The sequence below is a fragment of the Gadus macrocephalus genome, chromosome 22, assembly GCF_031168955.1.
Source record: "Gadus macrocephalus chromosome 22, ASM3116895v1".
NCBI lineage: Eukaryota > Metazoa > Chordata > Actinopteri > Gadiformes > Gadidae > Gadus > Gadus macrocephalus.
The window spans coordinates 5,461,998-5,483,801 of record NC_082403.1 but is presented as its reverse complement, the minus strand read 5'-3'; the positions used below and the strand labels follow the sequence as shown (position 1 = coordinate 5,483,801).

Here is a 21,804-nt window from a genome sequence, read left to right as displayed (position 1 = left end):
TTAATGTCCTGTCGACCATCCTGAGACTAAACAAACGGAATCAAGAAGTGGCGTCTCGCTTTGACAAAAGACCCCCCAGCCATGCTCTTTGTGCCAGGGTGCGAGTGCGTTTCTAAACATCGTACATACTCCAGCCCAAAAAAAAAAAAAGAGCTTTGGACTAATCCTCTGCAAGACAAGAAGGAGAGAGAAAAAAAACTAGCGAGCTCGCTATAAATCCATATAAGAGCATCAGGGTTTCAGCCGAGTAGCATAAACTGCATTCCAGCACTGGCTTTAGGAAGAGTGCTTCCCATCCCAACCGACGAGTAAACGCACCGGGAAAAGGCTTCCCGCTCCGACAGAGGCCATTCATCTTCCCCCACCCCCCCTTTCCGCCTTCAAAGTAAAAGTAATCAGACGTTTGATACTTTTGGGTTGCCGTGGTGACGGATCGGGGAGGGGCATTGAAGTGCACGGCGGGAGCCGTTAATCCCCCACCCCCTGCCATTCTTCCCGCCTGCCGATACTAATACCTGAACGCCATTATTAGGAAAACATTAACTGTGGTCCACGCCTTGCTGTGCTCTCGGTGACGCATGGAGCTCACGGGGGGGGGGGGGGACGAGCTGGGGCCAAACCCTCCACACGCTCAGCCTGATAAACCCAGGTACGAGCAGGGCCGGGGCCCTGGCCGCGCTACGACAGGAGCCTTTAAATCATTAGCGCGTCCCTCGTCGACGCGCACCGGTCCAACAAGAAACGTCAACACCGCTGACAGCAGTCGCTGGCTTCTGAGGAAATTACGCGAAAAAAAAAAAGAAAAAAAAAAAAGGGAAACGGCCGATCCGATACCAATCAGGTCACACCGGCCTCATGGGAATTTTAACTTAAAAGCACTTCCTTCAACCCCCTGTCTGTGTGGCTCCCGGTGACATCATCCCCCCCCGACAAAACCCACGCAGGGAAAATACCTCGGAGGGTTTCCTCCCCTCCCTCCCCCCTCTTCCTCTCCCTCTCGCTTTGGGAGAGAAAAAGGTTGAGCAGAGGCCCTCTTCAAGCAAACCCCTACAAAAGCATGCCATCACCGGCCGTGTTTGAAGAGAAGGAAACTATTTGCTGACTCAAAGCGGTGTCAGGGCCGCGGTCCAGTGACCCACTACTGTCAGAAGAATACCTTTCAAAATAAAAGTTTTTTTTAAGTGTGACTCATTGTGCCCCTTGATGCGCGCCTGCGTCATTATCTGATGAACTGGAGCGGACGTTTTCTCAAGGGAACGGCGTTCTTCACGGTCGGGTGGAGAACGCAGAAGAAAGGCAGTGTGTGCTTTAGTCAGCCTTCTTGGGGGCATATTGTCAGTTAAACTCGGCTGATTAAAAGGATCGGCCGGACGAAGTGTTTGCGTTCCCGTCGTCGACCTCTCTCACCGCCACCCCCCCCCCCCCCCCCCCCCACTTCCTTCTGATTGAGGTCTGCTTATTCGAGGGAGGAAACCGTTTCCTCTTGGCCCCAAAAATATCTTCTTCCTGGTTCTAGTCGAGGTTCCACACCCAGCCACAGCCTCAGAGTGCCTTTTGATAAAGGGAAATTAAACCTCTAAGACTCTTACAAGGCCACAGCGACATGAAACAAAGTGCACTTAAACACGTGTGGGCTGATGCCAAGACCACCTATTCGAGTTTGGTATGGCGCTCCATCGGATCTGGGGGGGGGGGGGGGGGGGGGTCATGTGAGGACCTCATGCGTGTGTAACCTCACCCTGGTTGTGCAGGAGGAATGTGCCAGATAGATGATTTGCGGTGGTTTAATCCGGGCCAAGGGGAGGGCGCCGCCCCTTCGCTCTTGTTGGGTCTTCAGCGAAAGACAAAAGGTCACTACCGATCAATTCGTCTTCACGCCGTGGTGAAGAGGAATGCGCCCGGACGTCCCCGCAGGAACAACACCATCATTCCTCATGAGCCCTGTTTTCGGTTTAACGTGGACAGAGGTTGCGTGCGTGCGTGCGTGCGTGCGTGCGTGCGTGTCGAGGAGAGAGGTGGCGGGGAGGTCAACAAGGAAGGGTAATGTTATGAGATTAAAACGCACACGTCAGCCGAGCGAGGGAGATTGTGCCTCGTTCCGCAGACACCGAGGGCTAGGTAGACATTCCAGACATTCCGGGTTTAGCTGCCCGGCTCGACTTGAACACAACACCGGGACATAGCCACGAGACGTTACCATAACGGACCGCCAGAACCCCACCAGATATTCCCGCCGGCCTAGACATTCAACACCTCGACACACACACCATTCTTCTATTGTCGAACTCACGGATGAACTAATGTGTGCCTGTGAACCTTGCATGCCCTCTGTGAAGGAAACGGAGGTGGGAGGGGAGGGGGTGAGAGACGGGGACTTTTGACCGACGAAAATACTAAAGATAAAAATAACCCTTCTTTGGAGGTAGAAGCAGAGAGGCGGTCTGGAGAGGCTGTGGCCAGACTGTCGAGGCTGCCTGCCCCCCCCCCCCCCCCCCCCCCAAGCCCATCCTCTCTCATCATTTTCTCCATGACCTATCCCTCTCATCTTTCCCTTCGTCCACGTTTCTCCTTCCGCAGACCAAACGTGAACTAACTCCTTCAGACAGGCCGAGCAGAGAGACCGACCACACAGGGGACCACATGAGAGGTATTCCCTCCATCCCTCCCTCCCTCCTCCCCGCTCCCCACACTGGATGTGGTGGGTCTCGGATGCCAATTCTGAGGCGAGGTAGCCGTGTGCTGGGGTATAGCCCAGCACCACACGGACCACATTCAAAAACAGGCCTTATTTATTCAATTCATTCAACTCGCGGCCATCTTGTTTCTAAACGATCGCTTGGAACAAAGATGGCCACTCTAGGTCAATAAGGCCCGTGACAGTCCTCCAGTGCAGTCGGCGCTCGGGTCTTTTACGTGGCTTAAAGAAACACTGGAAAGGTGGGGGAATGATCCCAGGAAGACCGGACAGGCGGTGAGCACCCAATTGCACGGGTTCAATGGCCGCCGGGCGCACAGTGAGGCCATTGTGAGCGGGCCAGCACGCAGGACCACGCGACACGCGGTGCTGGGACGACGCCATCGCCTCGCCGGCGCTTTAAGGAGAACGAGGAGACGAGGGAGGACCCACAGACGAGAACTCATTTGGACATTGGAGTTTGCTTGCCTGTTTTTCGCTTCCCCTTTAAAGTCCGCCGTCCAATGAGCTCTAGTCAAAATAGCAGTTGGGGAATAGTTCAACACATTTTTTGGTTTCAGCCCTGAAACCGTTCTGCTTAATAATAACCACACCTTTATGCGACAGATTTATTGTATGTTCTTTTAACACATCTCGGCAGATGGCAGTACCAGTGTGTGCGTGCGTGTTTGTGCATGCGTGTGTCATTCGGTATACCTAATAACAGTACCTATTTTTTTTTTTTTTTCATGACACAACAACACATGCCCTTTGCGTCCACCTACACACAGGAACGCCCCGCCACTCTCTAATGATATAGCGGGGCACATAGACGCAGCCTGCTGACATTTCTCCTTTTGTAGAGCAATGACTACTCGGGGCCCATAGAACGACCGGTGGGTCGTTCTATGAGGACAGGAGCGGCTGCGGTTATTCCAAGAGAACCTCGCTAATCTGTCATTGCGGCAGAATGGGAGAAGAATTGAAGAAACAACGACTCACAACGAAAAATCCCTCTCTCACGCGCCGTTGTTTCTGTGAACTAGCAACGGCGCGTGTGTGATCTCATAGTGAAACCCGCGTGAAGCCTCAGACAGACTTCCAGTCAACGAGAGAGGAGGGGGAAGTGTTCAGAGCATTGCAGCGAAGAAAAAAAGATGACTGAAATCAACATTGGGAAACCCACATTAGTAACAATAAAGAGTGGGGTCTGTTTCATACAACAATGACACTCACTAGGCCAGGCCTTCACTTCCTCCTAGACGAGACCTTTTGCTTATTAAACATTATGTAATTGTACGGCTTAATGCACTTCTTATGTTGAGACATAACTCACTTCACATGCGCGTTCCGAATGCTGTACACGTTATCGTCCCATAAAATGTTGTTGATGGTTAAATGCAAATCCCCCCCCCCCCCCCCAAGTAATTTCACTCTAACTGCCAATGATTCCTGTGGAAAATCACAATATTTTGCATGATTTGCGTTTAAATTCCAATCAAGAGGAGTTGAAAAAAGAACATACAGTCAAAACTGTATGCCCAGCTTAACAGCAGCAGTATAATAATGCCCCCACAAAACACGAAGTGCCCAGGCAGCTGTTCTGAAGTGAGACAGAGGACCTGAGCTAGGTGGGGACCCCCCCCCCCCCCCCCCTGCCTCCCGGGGAGGCCCTGAGGGTGGAGCATGGATGTGGTTCCTCCTGCCGATTTGAATTATTAACTCGCCGGCCAGTGCGTTTCCCGGGGCTTATTCTCAGCGGCTGGATCATTGCCCCCAGCCGTCTCCCCTCCCTCCCTCCCTGCCTCCCTGCCTCCCTCCCTCCCTCCCTCCGCCCTGCCTCCATTCAGGTAGCAGGTCCAGGAGGTGGGTGGCTGTGGGAGTGGGTGCTGGGAGGATTACGGCTCACCTTGTGGTGAGTGTGCGAGAGTGTTCGACGCCTCCAGGGGAGGTCACGGCCGCCGCTGAAAGCGAGAGTGGTTTCAGAGAGGACAGGAAAAGAAACTAAGAAAGGAAATGTCAAGACAGAAAGAGAGAGAGAGAGAAAGAGAGAGAGAGAGAGAGCCCGTCTGGCAGAGAGACTGAAATTATTTCTACGTTTATCCAAAGAGAACAAGAGTGGCAGACAATGGAAGAAGAAGAAAAAAAAGGAAAAACAATCACGCTCGAAATCAGGGTTTTAAAACGTGGAGAGCTCTTGAATTGGTAAACCGGCTCAGAGCGGAAACGGCAAGCACCGCTAATGGAATCAATTTTTATGGCAGTCGGGGTCATTTAAAACATGAATATGTAGGAATCCATCACATGGTAATCCCCCTCACAGCAGCCATACAAAGCCTTACTACGAGCACCGACTCAAACGCCCGACAATATGAAAACAGATTTGCAAAACGCACCGGTGACAACTATTTAGTCGAACGCCGGTACGACGACAGGGTACGGTGCGGAGCGGGGAGAGGGGGGGGGTGCTCTTGACAAAACGAAACGCTTACAAATCAATATTGTATTGACCCAGCGGGAAGCGAATGGCCATCTTTAAAAAGGTGCTCCATGGCCCGCCGGTTTTGATGGCTCGCTGGTCCCCGTGTGGACCTAGCACGGTGTGTGCCGGGGAGATTACGGCGTCTTACGGTGCGACGCACGGGAGGGAAAAACAATGCGAGCTCATACATTAAAAAACACACACGGGAGAGCGAGAGAGACGGCCAAAGAGAGACGGAGAGAGAGGGAGAGAGAGAGGGAGGGAAACACATTGGTGCTTCGTGACAACGACAACAAGATTTGTCGTTGGTAATTGCCAGCGTCGCCCCGCTATATGTAAATCCCCATGTCAACCCGTTTGAACATTTACAGCCGGGCTCGCAGACCACGTGGCCCCCGGCCGCCATCGCGTCTAATCACCTAAGCCCCCGCTCTTAGGAACGCAAACCAACAACGACACAAGCAGAGGCCCTTCCAATGACAACAACGACAAAGACGACGACGACGACTTCGTCCAACCCGTGTACTTCTCGTCTCCCTCTGGCTGGGGCGAGCGAGGAGCGATGTCCAAGATTCACAAGGCGGCACAAAGCGCACAATCGGGCTCTTGTGTCGGCGTACAGTGGGCCCGGGCCCTCGGCTTGGCACTCATTACCGGGCAGGGCTCCGGCTCTGGTTTCACTTCCCCCCCCCCCCCCCCCCCATTAGTCATTTAGAGCCGTGACAATGCCCAGGGGGAGAGGTGCGACCCCGCGGACGTCCCCGGGGGGGCCGGCGTCTCCCGTCTCCCGTCTCTGTCGCGCCTCTCCCTGAACCCGTCGCCTCCCCCTACACTCCGAAGCGACGGCGCTTAAAATCTGGCAGGATCCACGGCGGGGCGTGTTATTTTTTCTTATCTTCCTCACCATTGTTGCAGTTTAATTGCGACAACACAAGTAAACGACCGACCACTCTGAAAAACAGATATTTTATTGTTACCCTTTGTCCGATGAGTGTCTTTGTTCAGAAAAGGTGAAGCCGTGACTTGTACACCGGGACAGAATGCCGATAGAGGACAGGTGGACTAACTGAGTGGGGGGGGGGCGGGGGGGGGGGGAAACAAAGGAAACACAGCTGATAATAGATTTGAAATAGAATTAATAGAATTAGCCCAGCACCCAGGACCCCAGTACCCGGTGGCCTAAGCCCCCTTCTGCTGCCCCTACTCTGGGGCCCCGCACTCCCCTTCTCCCCCTCCCCCCCCCCCCCCCCCGCGCCCAGATTACCCATCAATCCCGTTTAATTCACCAGCCAACAAGGGCCAGCCAATCGGATCAGGTGAGCGGCAGGAGCAGCCGTGGATTGGCTGCCGGTCGGGAGTGGGCGGAGCGACGGAGCCATTCCCCAACAACAGCAGCGTGCTGTGAAACGCGTGAGAGAGTGAATGAAGCACGGGAGACATACAAAGAGAGAGAGAGCGGGAGGGAGAGCGGGAGGGAGAGAGAGAGCGAGGCAGACTTCTCCTTTTTTTTTTTTTTTTCAATCTGCCAGTCTTTCCACAGCGTTCAGTGCTGCCTCGCCCTCCTCTGCCAATCACTCTCGACTCTCGATCGCCCACCCAGGCAAATATTTCCCCTGTCCACGTCCAGGGGTCTCTCCCTTCCTCTCTCTCTCTGCAGCTCACACATGACTGCAGAGACCCTGTTGCTCACGGCAACATCAGGCAGAGCACCGCCGGGGACACACACACACACACACACACACACACACACTTTCTGAAAAGCTATGTCGCCAGAACAAACTCTCTCCCGGGGGCCGTCGGGGAGGTCATCACTGCGAGTGTACGCAAACAGCTGGAGCTGGAGTGGGGGGCGGTCGGTGCTGACCTAGTTCTGGGAGGAGCGGAGCGTCCGCGGAGCTCGCCGTCAACAGAGTAATGAAGACCATCGCTCCTCTCCTCATGAGGTTAATGTTTAGGAAAGGCAGGCGGGGGGGGGGGGGGTGTTCATTCATGTGGACCCCCCCTCTCCTCCTCCTCCTCCTCCTCCTCAGCTCCTTCCTGTGGTAGGGAGGCACTAACAAAGAGGCCTGTCCCTTCAGGAGGGCGGAGGTGCCAAGCAGTAAAAGACGCAGCCCACATAGCAGCCATCTTGTGGGAGTGAGTGAGTCAGAAACACGACAGACTAAAACGCTGAGACAACATTAACACACAGCCAGTGTGTGCCGTTTGCACTTGTTTACTAAACTCTGTGCCGTTTGCCTCGCGTCAAGCCCGCCAAAACACTCCTTTGTCCACAGCCCAACAGTCGGAGAGCCAGCAGCTCATTTTCTTTTATCTCGACTATAAAACTGCCCCGCAGGCAGATTTTTCTCTTTTGACAAGACGAAATAAAAACAAGAAAAATGATGGGAGAGAATAGAGTTCTTCCTGCCCGGGATCAGGCTGCACCCCGGGTAGGAGAGACAAACACCTCGGGCAGGGGGAAAGGGCATCGCACAGCGCTTTGGTGGTGTGATGATGAACTGCACTCACTCTACTGATCCCAAATGCCAGACGTCGCCTTGGAAACAATATTTCAAACTTTAATGAAAAAAACGACCAAAAAAAAAAATAGAAGACGTATCCAGTATCTCCGGCGTCTCTCAGCAGTTTCCGAACGGGCAGTTGTGTTCCTGTTAAGATTACCGGTGTCGGTTACATCCTCCATTTTCTCCTCCGGAGGTGGAAGGTGTTTTCCAGGCGGCGCTGGTGTTTTAGGGTAATAACTGATTGATTGAAGACGCGCCCGTGTTGTGTTACCATGCAGACGGGGTGTGGGCGCGTTTTGTGTGTGTTGTATTTTTTCCTGTCGGGATTGCGAGTAGGCGTTGGTCGGTATTATTTCAACCGCAACACCTGTCGCTGAAATGAATGAAGAAAGCCAAAGTGTTCGTAAGCAAGCGCACACACACACGAAACACACACACACACAAAACACCCCCCAGACACACAGAGTCCCAGCTACACACCCAGAATCCCAGCTACACACCCAGGCTACAGAGGGGAATGGGGGGGGGGGCATGTGCCCATTGTCACTGCGGTCTCATGAGCCACTCTGCTCATTCAGCCCTCACAATGGCCGCATTGATAAACACCTACAGGCCAAAGGAAGGGAGAGCCAGCAAGAAAGAGCAGGGGGGAGAGAGAGAGAGAGAGAGGAGGGAGAGAAAGAGAGGTATAGAATCAGGTAGGAGGGAAGAAAATGTAGGGTTACAGAGAGCGGCGACCCACTGAGAACACAGTCCCCCCGTCGACCTCGGATAAAGAGAAACAATCTCGCGCGGACGGCGCTCAGAAGCCCCTCCTACGGCCATTAGAGGAGCTGGGAGACGCAGAGTGAGTCCTGCCCTGAGTCAGTCCTCCTCCTCCTCCTCTCCAGCTGGCCTGCGGTCAGTCCGTCAGCTCTGGGCAGGCTGAGGAGGCAGCGCCTGCCACCGGGTGACAGACGCTCCCGCGGTGCCGTGGCTCTGCTGAGTGATCCGGCCGTAAACACCCGCGCAGAGGGCCAATGGCACGCAGCGCGCCGGCCAAGCTCTCCACACACACACACACACACACACACACACACACACACACACACACACACACACACACACACACACACACACACACACACACACACACACACACACACACACACACACACACACACACACACACACACACACACACACACACACACACACCCCCCTCCCTCCCCTCGCGAGGAAGGGAGATTTATGCACATTATTCTTAAAAAAAAATTAATAACGTTAAAAAAAGTATAAGAAAAAAGACTTCGTTTGGGACAAGCCCGGGATGTTAAACCCGGCGATGTTAAACCCGGCGATGTTAAAGGGTGTCGAGCTCTCTGCCACGTCGGACATTTAAAAACGCTAGGTTGAAATGAAGAGAAGATTGCCCGTGATGTACGGCGTGAAGTTAACGTTGGCGCGAGTGTAGTTTGTGGTTTGTGGAGTAACATACATCCAATACGCCGCTCGGCGGAGAATAATGGCCAACGCCAGCTTTGCTCATCTCAATCAATGTCCCATTACTCTGACAATGGCAGATTGCACCCTTCGCCTAGAAGCCACCGCGATGATGATGATGATGATGATGATGTAGCAAACGATTGCGAAGGAGGTAAAGCAAGCGAACACAATTGAAAAAACAGCATGCGTGGGTGGTTTGGCTACAGGGAGAACAGAGCAGCAGGAGGGAGGCATTTAAGACGGACTACATTTCCCATGATCCTCCCCTGGGGGGGGGGGGGGGGGGGTATCAGTGGCAGCGTTGCAAAATAAACAATATAAAAGCACCACATTTACTGTAAAGCTACAGTCATAACCTGCTCGCTTGTGAAATGATGACTCAATTCAATAAAAGGTTTGAAATTCAAAAACAACTTTCTAAGCCATGTCACCCCACCACACAGATCAAAGTACTTAGTGCCAACAAGTTTCTGTATTGCTCCTGTCCTACCTCAGCATTCATAATCAAACTCACAGACGGGACACGAGTACGATAACTCTACAGCTATATATAGCCTCCAGGCCATTGAGTGGCGGTGTGCGTAACACAGAGAGAGAGCTCCATGAACGCCGGTAAACATGACAGACAGCCCAACGGGCAACAGCAAAGCAACATCACTGCTGCCGGCTCCACCGCGGTCGCTCACGAAATGAGCGCGAGCGGGGGGGTGGGGGGGGGGGGGGGGCTTTCCAGATGGCGGTCGCCAGAACAACGGGCACGGAGACTAAATGATTAGGGTATTACCGCAGCAGCGGCCACGGCATACCGGGCGTCCGCACAGCCAGGCAACGCAGCCCTGGGATGGGCGAGGGATCGAGTGGCCGATGGAGGTGGGCGGAGGTGGGAGGAGAATGGGAGTTGGTAAGAGGGGGGGGGGGGGGGGGGGGGGTGTAACGGGGCTCGGCGCAACTGGCGTTGGACCGCTCGCGTCGAGAAGAGGGGCAAGGCGGCAGAGTGGAGAGAGTCTGCCTAGGGGTGGCGTTGGACCGAGAGAGGAGGGTGGACGCCCTGATAGGGCCAGGGACTAGACTGAGGTAGACCACGGGGATGACCTGGTCATTTAACCGTCAGTCGGCGTTGCACAAGTGGGTTTGAGGTCCACGCAGCAGGGTGCTTTTCCGAAAAACAGAATTCTTAGAAAGAGTTTATTGCAAAAAAGAGGGTTTGTGTGGGCTTGTGGTGAAATAATAAATGTTGGTAGTTTGACCCATTCCAACTGTCAGGCCTTCTTAAGCTAAGCTGTTCAAAATAAAAAAACAGCAGAAAACCATTTTCTTTTTAAAGAAAACGTGTTGAGCTCAGACAAAAGGGGGGCCTGGAAGAGGTTAAGGGACTGCAGGCCAGGCTTAATGCAGATTGTGCAGGCAGATAAGATTACCAGAGAGTGCGGTGGCTTAGACACCGCAGCGTTGGGCTGGGCTGACGGTTGACAGGAAGGACAGGCCAGTGTCGTCGCACATGAACTTCACTTTAGACAAGTCTACATCACCTAAAGACACGCTACAAATCTACAAATGCAGGGAACCGACACCATGCTAAACAACTACACTTGCTCATGCTCAAAATACTGAAAAAACACACTAGCCCAAAATACACACTTAAAACCAACAATAGCGCAATATTGCCGAAAATATACTCTCCAAAGATAAATAAACACTTAAAACCTACCCTTGCAAAATACAGAGTGAAAGTTAAATAACCCAGCAGCAATGGATAAATGAAGGCTAAGTAGAGGCGCTTGCGTTCCAGGCCTCTTGATATATTACAACACAATGTATACTTGACCCCGGTCACCTCAGGATTCTTCTGTGTCTACGGCCGTAAAACTGGCTGTGTGTGTGTGTGTGTGTGTGTGCGTCCAGGCGTGCGTGTGTGTGAAACAAAGCCAGGATTTAAGGGACTTGGAGAGTAATCCTGGGAGTCCATTCTAGAGCACAACTGCTGGTGCGGAAGAAAAAAGAAAAGAAGGCAATTACAAAATGATTTTCACCTCTCCGGCGCTTGGGATCCCTGTTTCCAACACTGTACACACACACACACACACACACACACACACACACACACACACACACACACACACACACACACACACACACACACACACACACACACACACACACACACACACACACACACACACACACACACACACACACACACACACGGGGCCCAGGAAGGGAAGAGACAGGGCACAGCAACAGAGAAAGAGAAACAAGGGGGGGGGGGGGGGGGAGACAACGAGAGAGAGGGAACAGTGGCGGGGGGGACTAATGGCATGGCTGAAGAATGAAGGTGATGCATGAGGGCCGTTTAATGTGGCGTCCGGGGGAGGGGGGGGGGGGGGGGGGGGGGGGGGCAGCTCGGAGCAGCAACTACACTACAGAAGAGTGTGGGCGGGGTCGGGACGGAGGAGAGGGAGAGAGAGAGAGAGAGAGACCGAGAGACTATCAGAGAGAGTGAGGAAGAGCGGTCGAAAGCGAGATCACAATCGAGCGAGAGACTGAAGGCGAACGCTGGGGGAGCGAAACCGTGAGAGATAGCGAGAGAGAGAGAGAGTGCGAGGGCGTGTGAGGGACAGCAAGAGACGGGTACGGAGAGAGAGAGAGGGAGGGAGGGAGAGAGAGAGGCACCCGGTGCAGAGCTACAGCTGGTAATTGGGCAGGCGGGGGGGAGCATGGGTGGTGGGAAGCTAAATAAATTAAGTTAGCGCCACTCCGGAGCGTGTGGCGCGGGGGGAGAGAGCAGAGTGAGCGCTTACACCGGGGTCTAGCGGGGGTCTATTGTGCGGAACGCGCGCGTTTTATTGTCGTTTATATATCGGCTGAGGTTTCGTAGATGGCAGTGGGGGGATATTATCTCTCGCCCGCTGAATCCCCGATGCCCACCGACCGAGTCATAACCGCGTGTTGTTTGGTCACGTGACTCGAGTGTGCGAGTGACTCAAACCAAACCGCTTTAAACATTAAAAAGGCCGAGTCGTATGAGGTCGGTTGGTCTACAGTTCAACCGAATCTGTTCCTTGCCCTTTAAATTAGGCGCTGGGTGGCTACGATTGTATAATCTGTAGATCATTTGGCAAACCTCGTCCTCCAGGAAACTGAACAGTCTTTAAATAATGAGCCGTGTCACAGCGTTAAAAAGAAACAACCGAGCCGAGTGTGGTTTGAAAAAAGATTGAGTGCCACCAGCAACGGCAAAGCAGAACAGAAACAGATGAGAGAGCTATAAACTGCAGGCTGAAACACTGACCCAGGGTGACAGCTCGAGGAACATTAAGGGAGCTATAGAACATCATCTTATTTCTCTTAGGGAGACAACGGCAGAGTCAGCGACTGAGCATCGCCGAGGCTGACCCGAGCGGCCCAGACGGCGAGCGCCGCGTACCTCTTCGTTCCTGCGACTGAATGGACCGCGGTAATAACTCCCACGCATCCAGGTTGATACTCAAGGTTCAACATACTTTCACGCCATTGAGGGGATCTTTGAGCATTTCGAGGAGTGAAGGGAGGGGGGGAGGATTTAATAAAATAAAAAGTACAGTGTCGGTTGCCATAGCAACAGGGTCCCTGGCATAGCCCCCCCCCCCTCCCCCTCCCAGCATCAACTCCACACTTATGGCACGCAAACGGGTGTGTGTGTGCACGTGCACGGGCGCACGTGTTCTACGGTCACCGTGGTAACCGTGGCAAGAGAGTTATAAAGGTGCGTGTGTACACAGTGCCCGGGCGACTGACTATTGATTGGCGGTGCAGTCAATCTGGCTAGGGGAGGCCTCGTCTCCGCCCAGCACCTGAACACGGACGTGTGGTGAAAGGTAGAGTGGAAGGCTGCATCACATGCCAACCAGCCTCTTCAGTATTTCAATTTCAATCTAGCCCGCAGCTGAAAGACACATTTTCCGGTGGGATCATGGCTGTATATTGGTAGAGGAGGATACACTTCTCCTGCGACGTGTAGCTTTTAAGCAGTATACATTGCGTGAATTCCAATACAGTCGCTGACTTTTTGTGTCCATCGGTTCGTGTCGTTTATCGTTGTTCTGCGACAACGGTAGCTTTACGTTAATGTACCACATTCAGAGCTGCTAACCTGACCTGTTTTAGCTCTTGGGGCCTCGTCAGGTTCGCTCTCCCAGTCAAGAGACGCTGGCCTGATATTCAACCCAGAGTCTGGCATCCATTCCTGGCTTTTTACTAAAACACTCCAGGCTCCCTGCTGTGAGGCCTGGGAGAAATCAAATGCGGAGCGTTACAAAAACACGGGCCGAGGAAAGATTGTGGGTTCACAAAAAGGCACTGATGTAGCTGATACATCGGAGGACTGTTTACATTTCCACACAAACACATGTAGGTTACGTCAGGCCAGCAGACCTACATCACGCAGACAACCATTTGAATAATCACAAGAGGGCCCTTTAAGCCGCTTATAATCTGCTCAATTGCAGACACACACACACACACACCAAGTAGGGGGTGGGAGAGAGAGAGCAAGAGAGAGAGAGAGAGAGAGCAGTATTCACACAGCTGTGTAGTATCAGACCAGAGAGGATTCCAGAGTTTCCCTTGGCAAACACACAGTGAAAAACAACCCCAAAACAAAACAGGGGGGGAGAGAGAGAGAGAGAGAGAGAGAGGGAGGCAGAGAGAGGGATGGAGGGAGGGAGAGAGGAAGAGGAGTTGGCTGGCTCGGGGGCCGAAGGAGAGGAGCAGCGTGGAAGGAAGAAGCAAAGGCAGGCGAAGGCTTTGGCGTGTCTCTGAGGAGTCTGGAGGTGTTACCGAGTAAATAATAACACAACCACACAACACCCTCCACCCCCCCAGCTGAAAACAGCTGGAGGGGGGGGGGGGGGGGGGGATAGCACAGCAGAGAGTAAACATGGCCGTTCAACGGTAACCAGTGGTAACTGCCGCCACCCCGCTGAAGGGTGCGAGCTCCGCGTCGCCGTGACGCTGAGTAATGGCAGCAAGAGAGTCGATTCAGGGGGAGGGAGGGAGGGAGGGAGGGAGGGAGGGAGAAAGAAACCAGCAGGGAGGGGGGAAACAGCACCAGGAAAAAAAAAAAGGGGATTCTGCATTCTGAGACGAGCGGATCGCACAGCGGTGGTTTGCATCTTGTGAACGTCTGTGTCGGTGGTCCACGCCGACGAAACGCTGACACATATCTAGATATCCAAACTGCTGTTCCCCTTTCACTCCTCGCTCGCTTGCCAGTCAGGGCCATGTACGGGGGAGGGGGAACGCCTGCCCGTTCCTTCAGTACGCAGAACTACTCGACGACTGCCTCGAATCACGACACCCCACTCCTGTTCCCGCCGCTCGGCGGGTGGGTCGTGGGAACACGCCACAAGCGTTTGCGAATGACAACCGTTTCCTGTAGAAACCAACACAACCGTACCACAGTAGCGAAAGCCAATCTTTGAAATGTTGGGGGTAGGACCTCTCTGAGCCCCCCCCCCCAGCAACGAGATCTGATTCTGAAACTACTTCCCAAGAGACTCTGACCCATCTTCCACCGGCCCCCTCTGGCAGGGGTACAAAGTGACGTCCCGACAGCCACCGAGCACACGGGGGGGGGGGGGTAATAACAGATCCATAGAGACTTGGACCCCATCCCCTGTCCCACCGTGCTCTGTGGTTGCTGAGGATCAATTCTCAGGTCGGTGGTGTGACATTGAGGGGGGGGGGGGGGGGGGGGGTCAGACAGACAGATATTGACCACAGGATGACAAAGTGAAGCGTGTTGGACCAACGCGTGTTGTTCACAATAGAGGGAATGCGCGGGTCTCACGCTACCATAGCTCAGCAGCACAACACAACCACCATAACAACAACAAGGCACGGCACTGAGGGGCTTAGAGACAGCCAGGACCAGGGGTCAGCCAGAAAGAATGGATGTTTTGTAATAAGTAAGACTGTTAGGAGGGGGGGGGGGGGGGGGAGAAAAGACCCAAAAGGGTATATCTTTGAAAGTACCTGCTGGATTTAATCTCCTCCATGGAGCGATAACGGGGGAGGAAAAAAATAAATTGGGGACCCAAATAGTTTTCTTTCCGTTTTTTTCCATGGGTTCCCGTACAGCCTGTGAGGATGGAGCCGAGAACAGAGTGGAAGTGTTGATTCGGCTACACAGGGATCCTTAAGGACACACACACACACACACACACACACTCTCTTCCGAACCCCAGGAGACGTAAATCACAGAGCAGAATGCACGCGGTGTCCGTGACACACAAACACACTTGGTGCAACCATGAAGAATCGCAGGAGATTTACGCAATGTAAAACACACCTGCACTCCACACACAGTCACACCCCATGCTACGACACAGCCCTCGCTAGAGAAGCAACGTATGGCTTATTTCTCACAAAGGCCACAAAGTTCCCCACATATTGACTGTAGGTGTGTGGTTATATATGTGAGACAGAGGGAGATAGAGAGAGAATGTTGGTGAGAGAGAAACAAAGGCAGACGGTGGGTACCAGTTCAGAGTGTGTGCACAATGCCCACAGCCGATAAGGGGAAAAGGTTGCGTTGCATAACAAACGTTTGCGTGCATGCGGGTGTGTGCGTGTGTATGTGTGTGTGTCTACCTGAGCTAACATCACCATCCGCTAAAGGAGTGGAGGTGGAGAGAGCAGAAGAATGTAGGTGGAGAGGCAAGGGGAGAGAGAGCCGTGTGGGTGATCACTGCTGGCGAACAAGAGCCCAGCACCTGATGATGAACCCAAATTGAAGTCAACGGTTCAGAGTGCCAGTAATGATGCCGTAAACTCCCCTGGCAAAGAGCGGCTTGTTCGGCGTAGCGAGAGGGAACAGAAAACCCCATTCACTGCACACCCACAGATTTAATGCAATGCGCGCTTAAATAAGGCTGGATTCAAAAAAAGATCGCCAGACCGCCAGACCGACCCTGGCTGTGTATGTGGCACTGGGGGGGGGGGGGGAGCGTGAGGGAGTCAGGGAGGTCGGGCCCTTGCTCTACGCAAGGACCTCCAGACCCTGGGAGGCAGTTTGTGAGAACCGACTTGAAATTTGAACAAACAATGTGATGCAAAGTTAACCAAATGTTTTACAGCCGGCGCTCGGCAGCGGTTAATATAATATATGCCGGTCGGTGGAAGAGTTTATCCAAAGTGTCTCACAACACTGGGGGGAGATATCATCTCAGCAGGTGGCCGTAGTGGGACTCGAACCATTGACTACAGCTGGGTGCCTGTCGTGATCTGCTGGTTAGTTAGTAGTTAGTTGGTGGTGCCATTAAAAACCCCAACGATAACAAAAGCCTGTTCTTCCAATTCCTGAAAGGCTTCAAAGAGACGGGGGGCGAGGTGTTGGTGGCATCAGGTGTGGATATTCAAAGCAGGGTTATCATCAGCTGGCGTCATGGTAACCGGGCATTGAATAGGTAGCCTATATTAGTCATGAGCACGGCAGCTACCGAAACAAGGAAAAGGTGTGTCCCTAGTTACTTATTCATTTAAAAACATGCCACAAACTATTTGATTCACTTTCTGTTTGGCCATTTAATTGCCTGTTTAATCTAAATGCGTTTACTAGTGGAAAGTAAACACAACCGTGCGGCACACCGCAGTCACCTGACACACAAAGCTAAACAAACCGGCCGTTATAAAACGCAGAGTTAGCACCGCATTACGCTCCGTCGCCATAGCGATGGGGAGGCCACGCGGCGACCGCATCGTTGTCGGCGGCCCCTGGCATGTTGTGCACGTGAGGGGGGGGGGGGGGGGGGGGGTCGGGGCGGGCGTGAAGGAGCATTTGCATTGAAACATAAGGTTAAATGAAGCGCGTAGAAGCCGGGGCACGGTGGAGAAAATAACCCCGCGACCCCTCACTCTTCAGGGGCCCGTGCTGGGGGCCCCCCCTACACTTGGACAGCCCACAGAAACGGGCGAGAGGGGGCAGGGGAGTGTGTGTGGAGAGAAAGAGATTTGGGGATAGAGAGAAAAGCCAGTAGGGGAGAGACAGAGTTGGGGGGGGGAAAGAGAGCGTATGAGAGAGAGAAACAAGGGGGGGAGGGTCTGTGCCAGTGAACCCCCTCTCTATTTTGGACACACACACACACACACACACACACACACACACACACACACACACACACACACACACACACACACACACACACACACACACACACACACACACACACACACACACACACACACACACACTTCCAGCTTGGCCCTCATCAGTTGTGTGCCTGATGAAACAAACACTGACAGCCTCTTTACATTTGTAAAGGCCCCTGCAGCAGCTGTGCTTGTCCCACACACAAAAAAAAATAAAGTGCACACACATGCACGCACACACATACACACACACACACACCTCCTTTGAATGCAAGAGCTACAGCTCCAGCTGGGCCCGGCAGGAAGAGCCGACGAGGCACAAAATGGCCCTGGCCAGCACAGCGCTGCACTCTGCCATGCGGTCCAGAGTCTCTCGCTCCCCCTCTATCTTGGTTAACCCACCCCCACGGTGTGCTGGACAGAACCACCACTGGGTACCACGACGCTACCGCCGGCCCGGTCCGCTTGTAACACAACAACGACGGCGGGCTGCGACTCCGCGGGCCTCGGAGCTCGCCGTGAACACAGGGAGGACAGAGGTCGGTGTGTAACACATCGTATTACATTTTCATGTGAACCATTGAGGGTTTCATTTAAAGATAATGAGGAAGGTCGGTGAGCGAAGGGGGGGGGGGGGGGGAGGGGGTAGAGAGAGGACGAGACAGGCACGGGGCGAGAGAGACAAGGAAGTGCGTGCTTGTGCCTGAAATGTTGGGTCAATTTGTGCGTTAATGACGGTGCATTCTGGGAAACTAAAGGGCCCTGAAACAGCACGGCTTCCATCGCACCGCGCATCCCGCTCATGTTGGCTCCTATCAAACGTGGAGGAAAGGCTAATTGCGATGCCTTGTTTGCTTGTGTATCAAGCACCCAACCCCCCCCCCCCCCCCCCCATTCTCCTCTTCTTTTAATGACTGCCGAATTTTAATAACATTTGCAGATAGTGTGCATTTGTTATGTGTATCCGGGAGGGGTGGGTTTGGGTGGGTTTGGGTGGGGGTGTAACAACTAACCCGCTTGTTTCTGGGGAAATGGTTTAGCCAAGCATGTATAATTGTCCTACGCTAATTAAGGTGGGGGGAGGGGAAATGAGGGTATAGTCAGTAGAGGGTCCCAACAGTCACAAAGCTGTGTGTGAGTGTGTGTCCCTGTGTGTATGTGAGAAACTGAACTCCCTCAGGTTGTTATTGTTTTTTCATCTGTGGTCACCGATTGGTCGAAGCAGTCAGGAAAATAAATAGAGGGGGAGAAAGAAAGAAAGAAAAAAAACACTGGCAGATGTTTCACCCCCCCACACACACACACAAATAGACACAGACACACGTCAGATAACGAGTGGTAAATGCTGGGTTTGTATTCGACGGGAGGCCATTGTAGCAACTAGTCATAATAATGTCAGCTGACATCATGTGTCCGCATCTAATTGAGAATAAGTCAAGACCGGAGGGCGGCTAGCGGCGTTTGTGTCCAACCAAACAATACAAAATAAACAACGGGGGTCTTCAGTAGCGATGTGTGCAATATTACTCATGCCCATGAGTGGTTGTCAGTAAATTGTGGGAAATTGGTGCCGATTGTCCTGCAATGTCTTTGTTTCAGGAAGCGGCATCGAGATGCGTGCGTGTGCAGCACATCGAGCAGTACTCTGGCTGCTTCAACCAACCCATCCACCCTCCAAGTAATGAGCATGGCTAATACGGCATACATAACTAATGCACGAACATCGAAATCTGTTCCTGTGAGGGAGGGGTCCTGCATCATAACAAACCAATGCATGCGCTTCAATGTACACAGTGAAAAAGTTACATTTTGCAACTCGACCTGTTGCAATGGGCCATTTGCTCCAGACATTAAATGGACATACACAGCGACCACAGGGCCACGCTCGCCGTGTCTGCTGAATCACTGGAGCGCCCGGCGGCCAGCTTTAGTTTGGAGGCTCTGCAAATTTTGCCGTTTGGGGGAGGGGAGGGACTCGCGTGACTCCGGCTCGGATGCGTTCCCAGACATGATAGGCCTGATGTGCAATTAAACGCAACAATGTGTCCGTTGTGTTGCCACGGCGATCATTCATTTGACAGTGTGGATCAAACGTCACAAAGTGCTACAAACTTAGACCCACCAAGGGCACGCGTGCGGTCTGGACTGAAGCGATTCAGTGTAACTTGCGTTGTACAACAAAACAAAAAAAGATGCTGAAACGTGGGATTACTTTCAGCCTCGGCTGAATACCGAGACGCATGGATGGCGACTGAATCCCAGCCGCCATTGTCGAAACCATGACTACGATCGAATCGCGATGTGACTATCATATGTGGAGCCCCTTCCTTATAAATTCGCCGGTGTTCGGCCTACTTGGCAAGAGAAAATGGTTGCTTCTTGCCATCGCTTCATACATGAAGCGCCCCTGCAATGCGACTGAACAATCTTAAGACAATTGCATCATCTTAAAACCACCCTGCACGCCTTTACAAATAACCGTTCAGCGTTTGCATTCGTTAGTAGGCTATTTAGCACCCAAACGCTGGAAAGCCAAACCCCCGGAGCATTACAAAACAGTGCATTATGCCTCAGCGGACTCTCCCCGACTGCAGCAGTATCTTCCATTCGTGCACACAGAGGTCACACGGCGACGTGCAACACGAGGCACACACGACAGAGACTCCGATCGACTTCTTTTACATTAGAAACACAAGACGGCAGAGGCTACCGACGCCGATCAAAGTGTCACTTCTTCATCTCTAGTAAACCAAGCGGATATGTTGAATTGCGTGCCCCCCTTCCTACCCTTACGGAGCGAATTAAAGAGCCACGCAACCCACCCACCAATGGTGTCGGCGTCCATACGCGGTCACAGTTAACATGCTGCAGGACCACACAAACTCTGTGTTCTCTGTCCATTTAAATAATTACGATGGTATATAAAGCCGATCATTTATTATGGTAACGGATAGAGTTGAGGCGAGACGGTGCACGGTATGGGACGAAAGGGAACCCGGAATAGCTGAGCCATGGCAGACAGGGATCGCCTCTACGGTTCTGAACAGAAGCACCGGGTACACACAAAGCCATTCTGAGAACAATTAACCAAGTCAATCACTAGATTCCTCTTTATGCCAGAGCTACGTCGGGATAACGTGTCCCACCGGGGGCATGGAAACGAGCGAACCCATTCAGCACAACACTCAATGTTCCCAAAAAAATGTCCGATGTCGAGGAAACCCTCACGACGTCGACGCTGAATAAATATTGCTGTCTCTTTAAAAAAAAAAAGCACGTTACTCTTTTGTTAAAACACTGGAAAACTTAAGCATCTTATAAAGGGCAGTTTGACCCGAATTCAGCATAGGCGCGCACGGTGGCCGTCCGTCCGCAATGAAAGTTTATGCATTTTCGTGAAAACAGCGATCAAACGCAAACTTAAATAGCCACATACATGCCCATAACCATGAGGCAGACACGCGTTTCTACTTACGTATTTCTTTTGAATGATGTTCCTCTTAGGTCGTTCTTTGCTCATCATGCAATCCAAAATGTTTCGCTATAAAAAGAATGGCCACATGAATCGCTATCTTCCGACTCTCGCCTCTCCCGGAGCAGCAGCAGCAGCGCACCAAATGACGATTTAAATCCCCGGGTCTGCCGTACAGCTCGCTGCCCTTTTTTTTTTTTCTCAAACACAATCCCCCGGTTCGGCGGTTCCCCCTCGAATACTCGTAGATAAACTCCAGGTTTAAGGGTGGACCTCGAGCAGAGACTCACTGAAGCCAAACTCACTTCGGCAGAACATAGTCAAAACAATTCACAACAATAACTTCCATTCGCAAAAAAAAAAAACAGCCTCGGCTTCTCCCGGCTCTTTCGCACGACATTAATGTTCTACACGATATCGACACGTCGTGCATGGAGTCACATCTTGTTCCGAGGTGAGGTTTCGACCGAGAACCGAATAAATAAAATAAAAAAAGGGTTCGATGTGACGATTTTTTGGGCTGGAGCTTGCAGACGACGAGTGAACTCTCCAGCGGCAGGGCTGTACTGAGCGAGGCGAGCTTCTTTCTTCCCGAGCACCGGCCTATCAGGGGCCGCGCCGCTCAGCGGCAACTTCAAACCACGTTTGGCAAGGGACCGAGTGAAAAGGGCATGGAATCAACCCTTTTCACTCGGTCCCTTGCCAAACGTGTTTTTTAATGACGTCTTTCCACCACAATATTTTTCTTACACACGAAAATATCAAATATAAAATCCAGATTGTAAGGTTTGGAATGATTTTTTTTGTTGCATAAACTGATGAGGTGAACGGACACGTGCTTTCGAATGCATCAGCCAAATGCCTTATGTCTGTACTTATGTTTATAGACAGCTTTTAAACTAGGTGTATTTTAATTTATAACAAATATGCACCAGGCAACATTGCAATTTCAACCATCTCAAATCTCGAAATACCGTGGAGTGGATAAACAAAAAAAAAGGCTATTCCCAAAAAATTTGCAGAGGTAAATATGCTTTTTTAAGTGGCAACCACTAGA

At 52.3% G+C, this 21,804-nt stretch overlaps 1 protein-coding gene across 1 annotated transcript in view; it reads right to left on the bottom strand.

Annotated features, from left to right (window-relative positions):
- LOC132451013 (protein Jumonji-like) overlaps nucleotides 1-21,336 on the bottom strand; it is a 50,090-nt gene extending 28,754 nt beyond the window's left edge. Inside the window, exon 1 of the mRNA XM_060043235.1 lies at nucleotides 20,751-21,336. Coding sequence (XP_059899218.1) covers nucleotides 20,751-20,798 — 48 coding nt within the window. The 5' untranslated portion in view covers nucleotides 20,799-21,336. The remainder of the gene's footprint in view (nucleotides 1-20,750) is intronic.
- Between the last annotated feature and the right edge of the window lie 468 nt (nucleotides 21,337-21,804).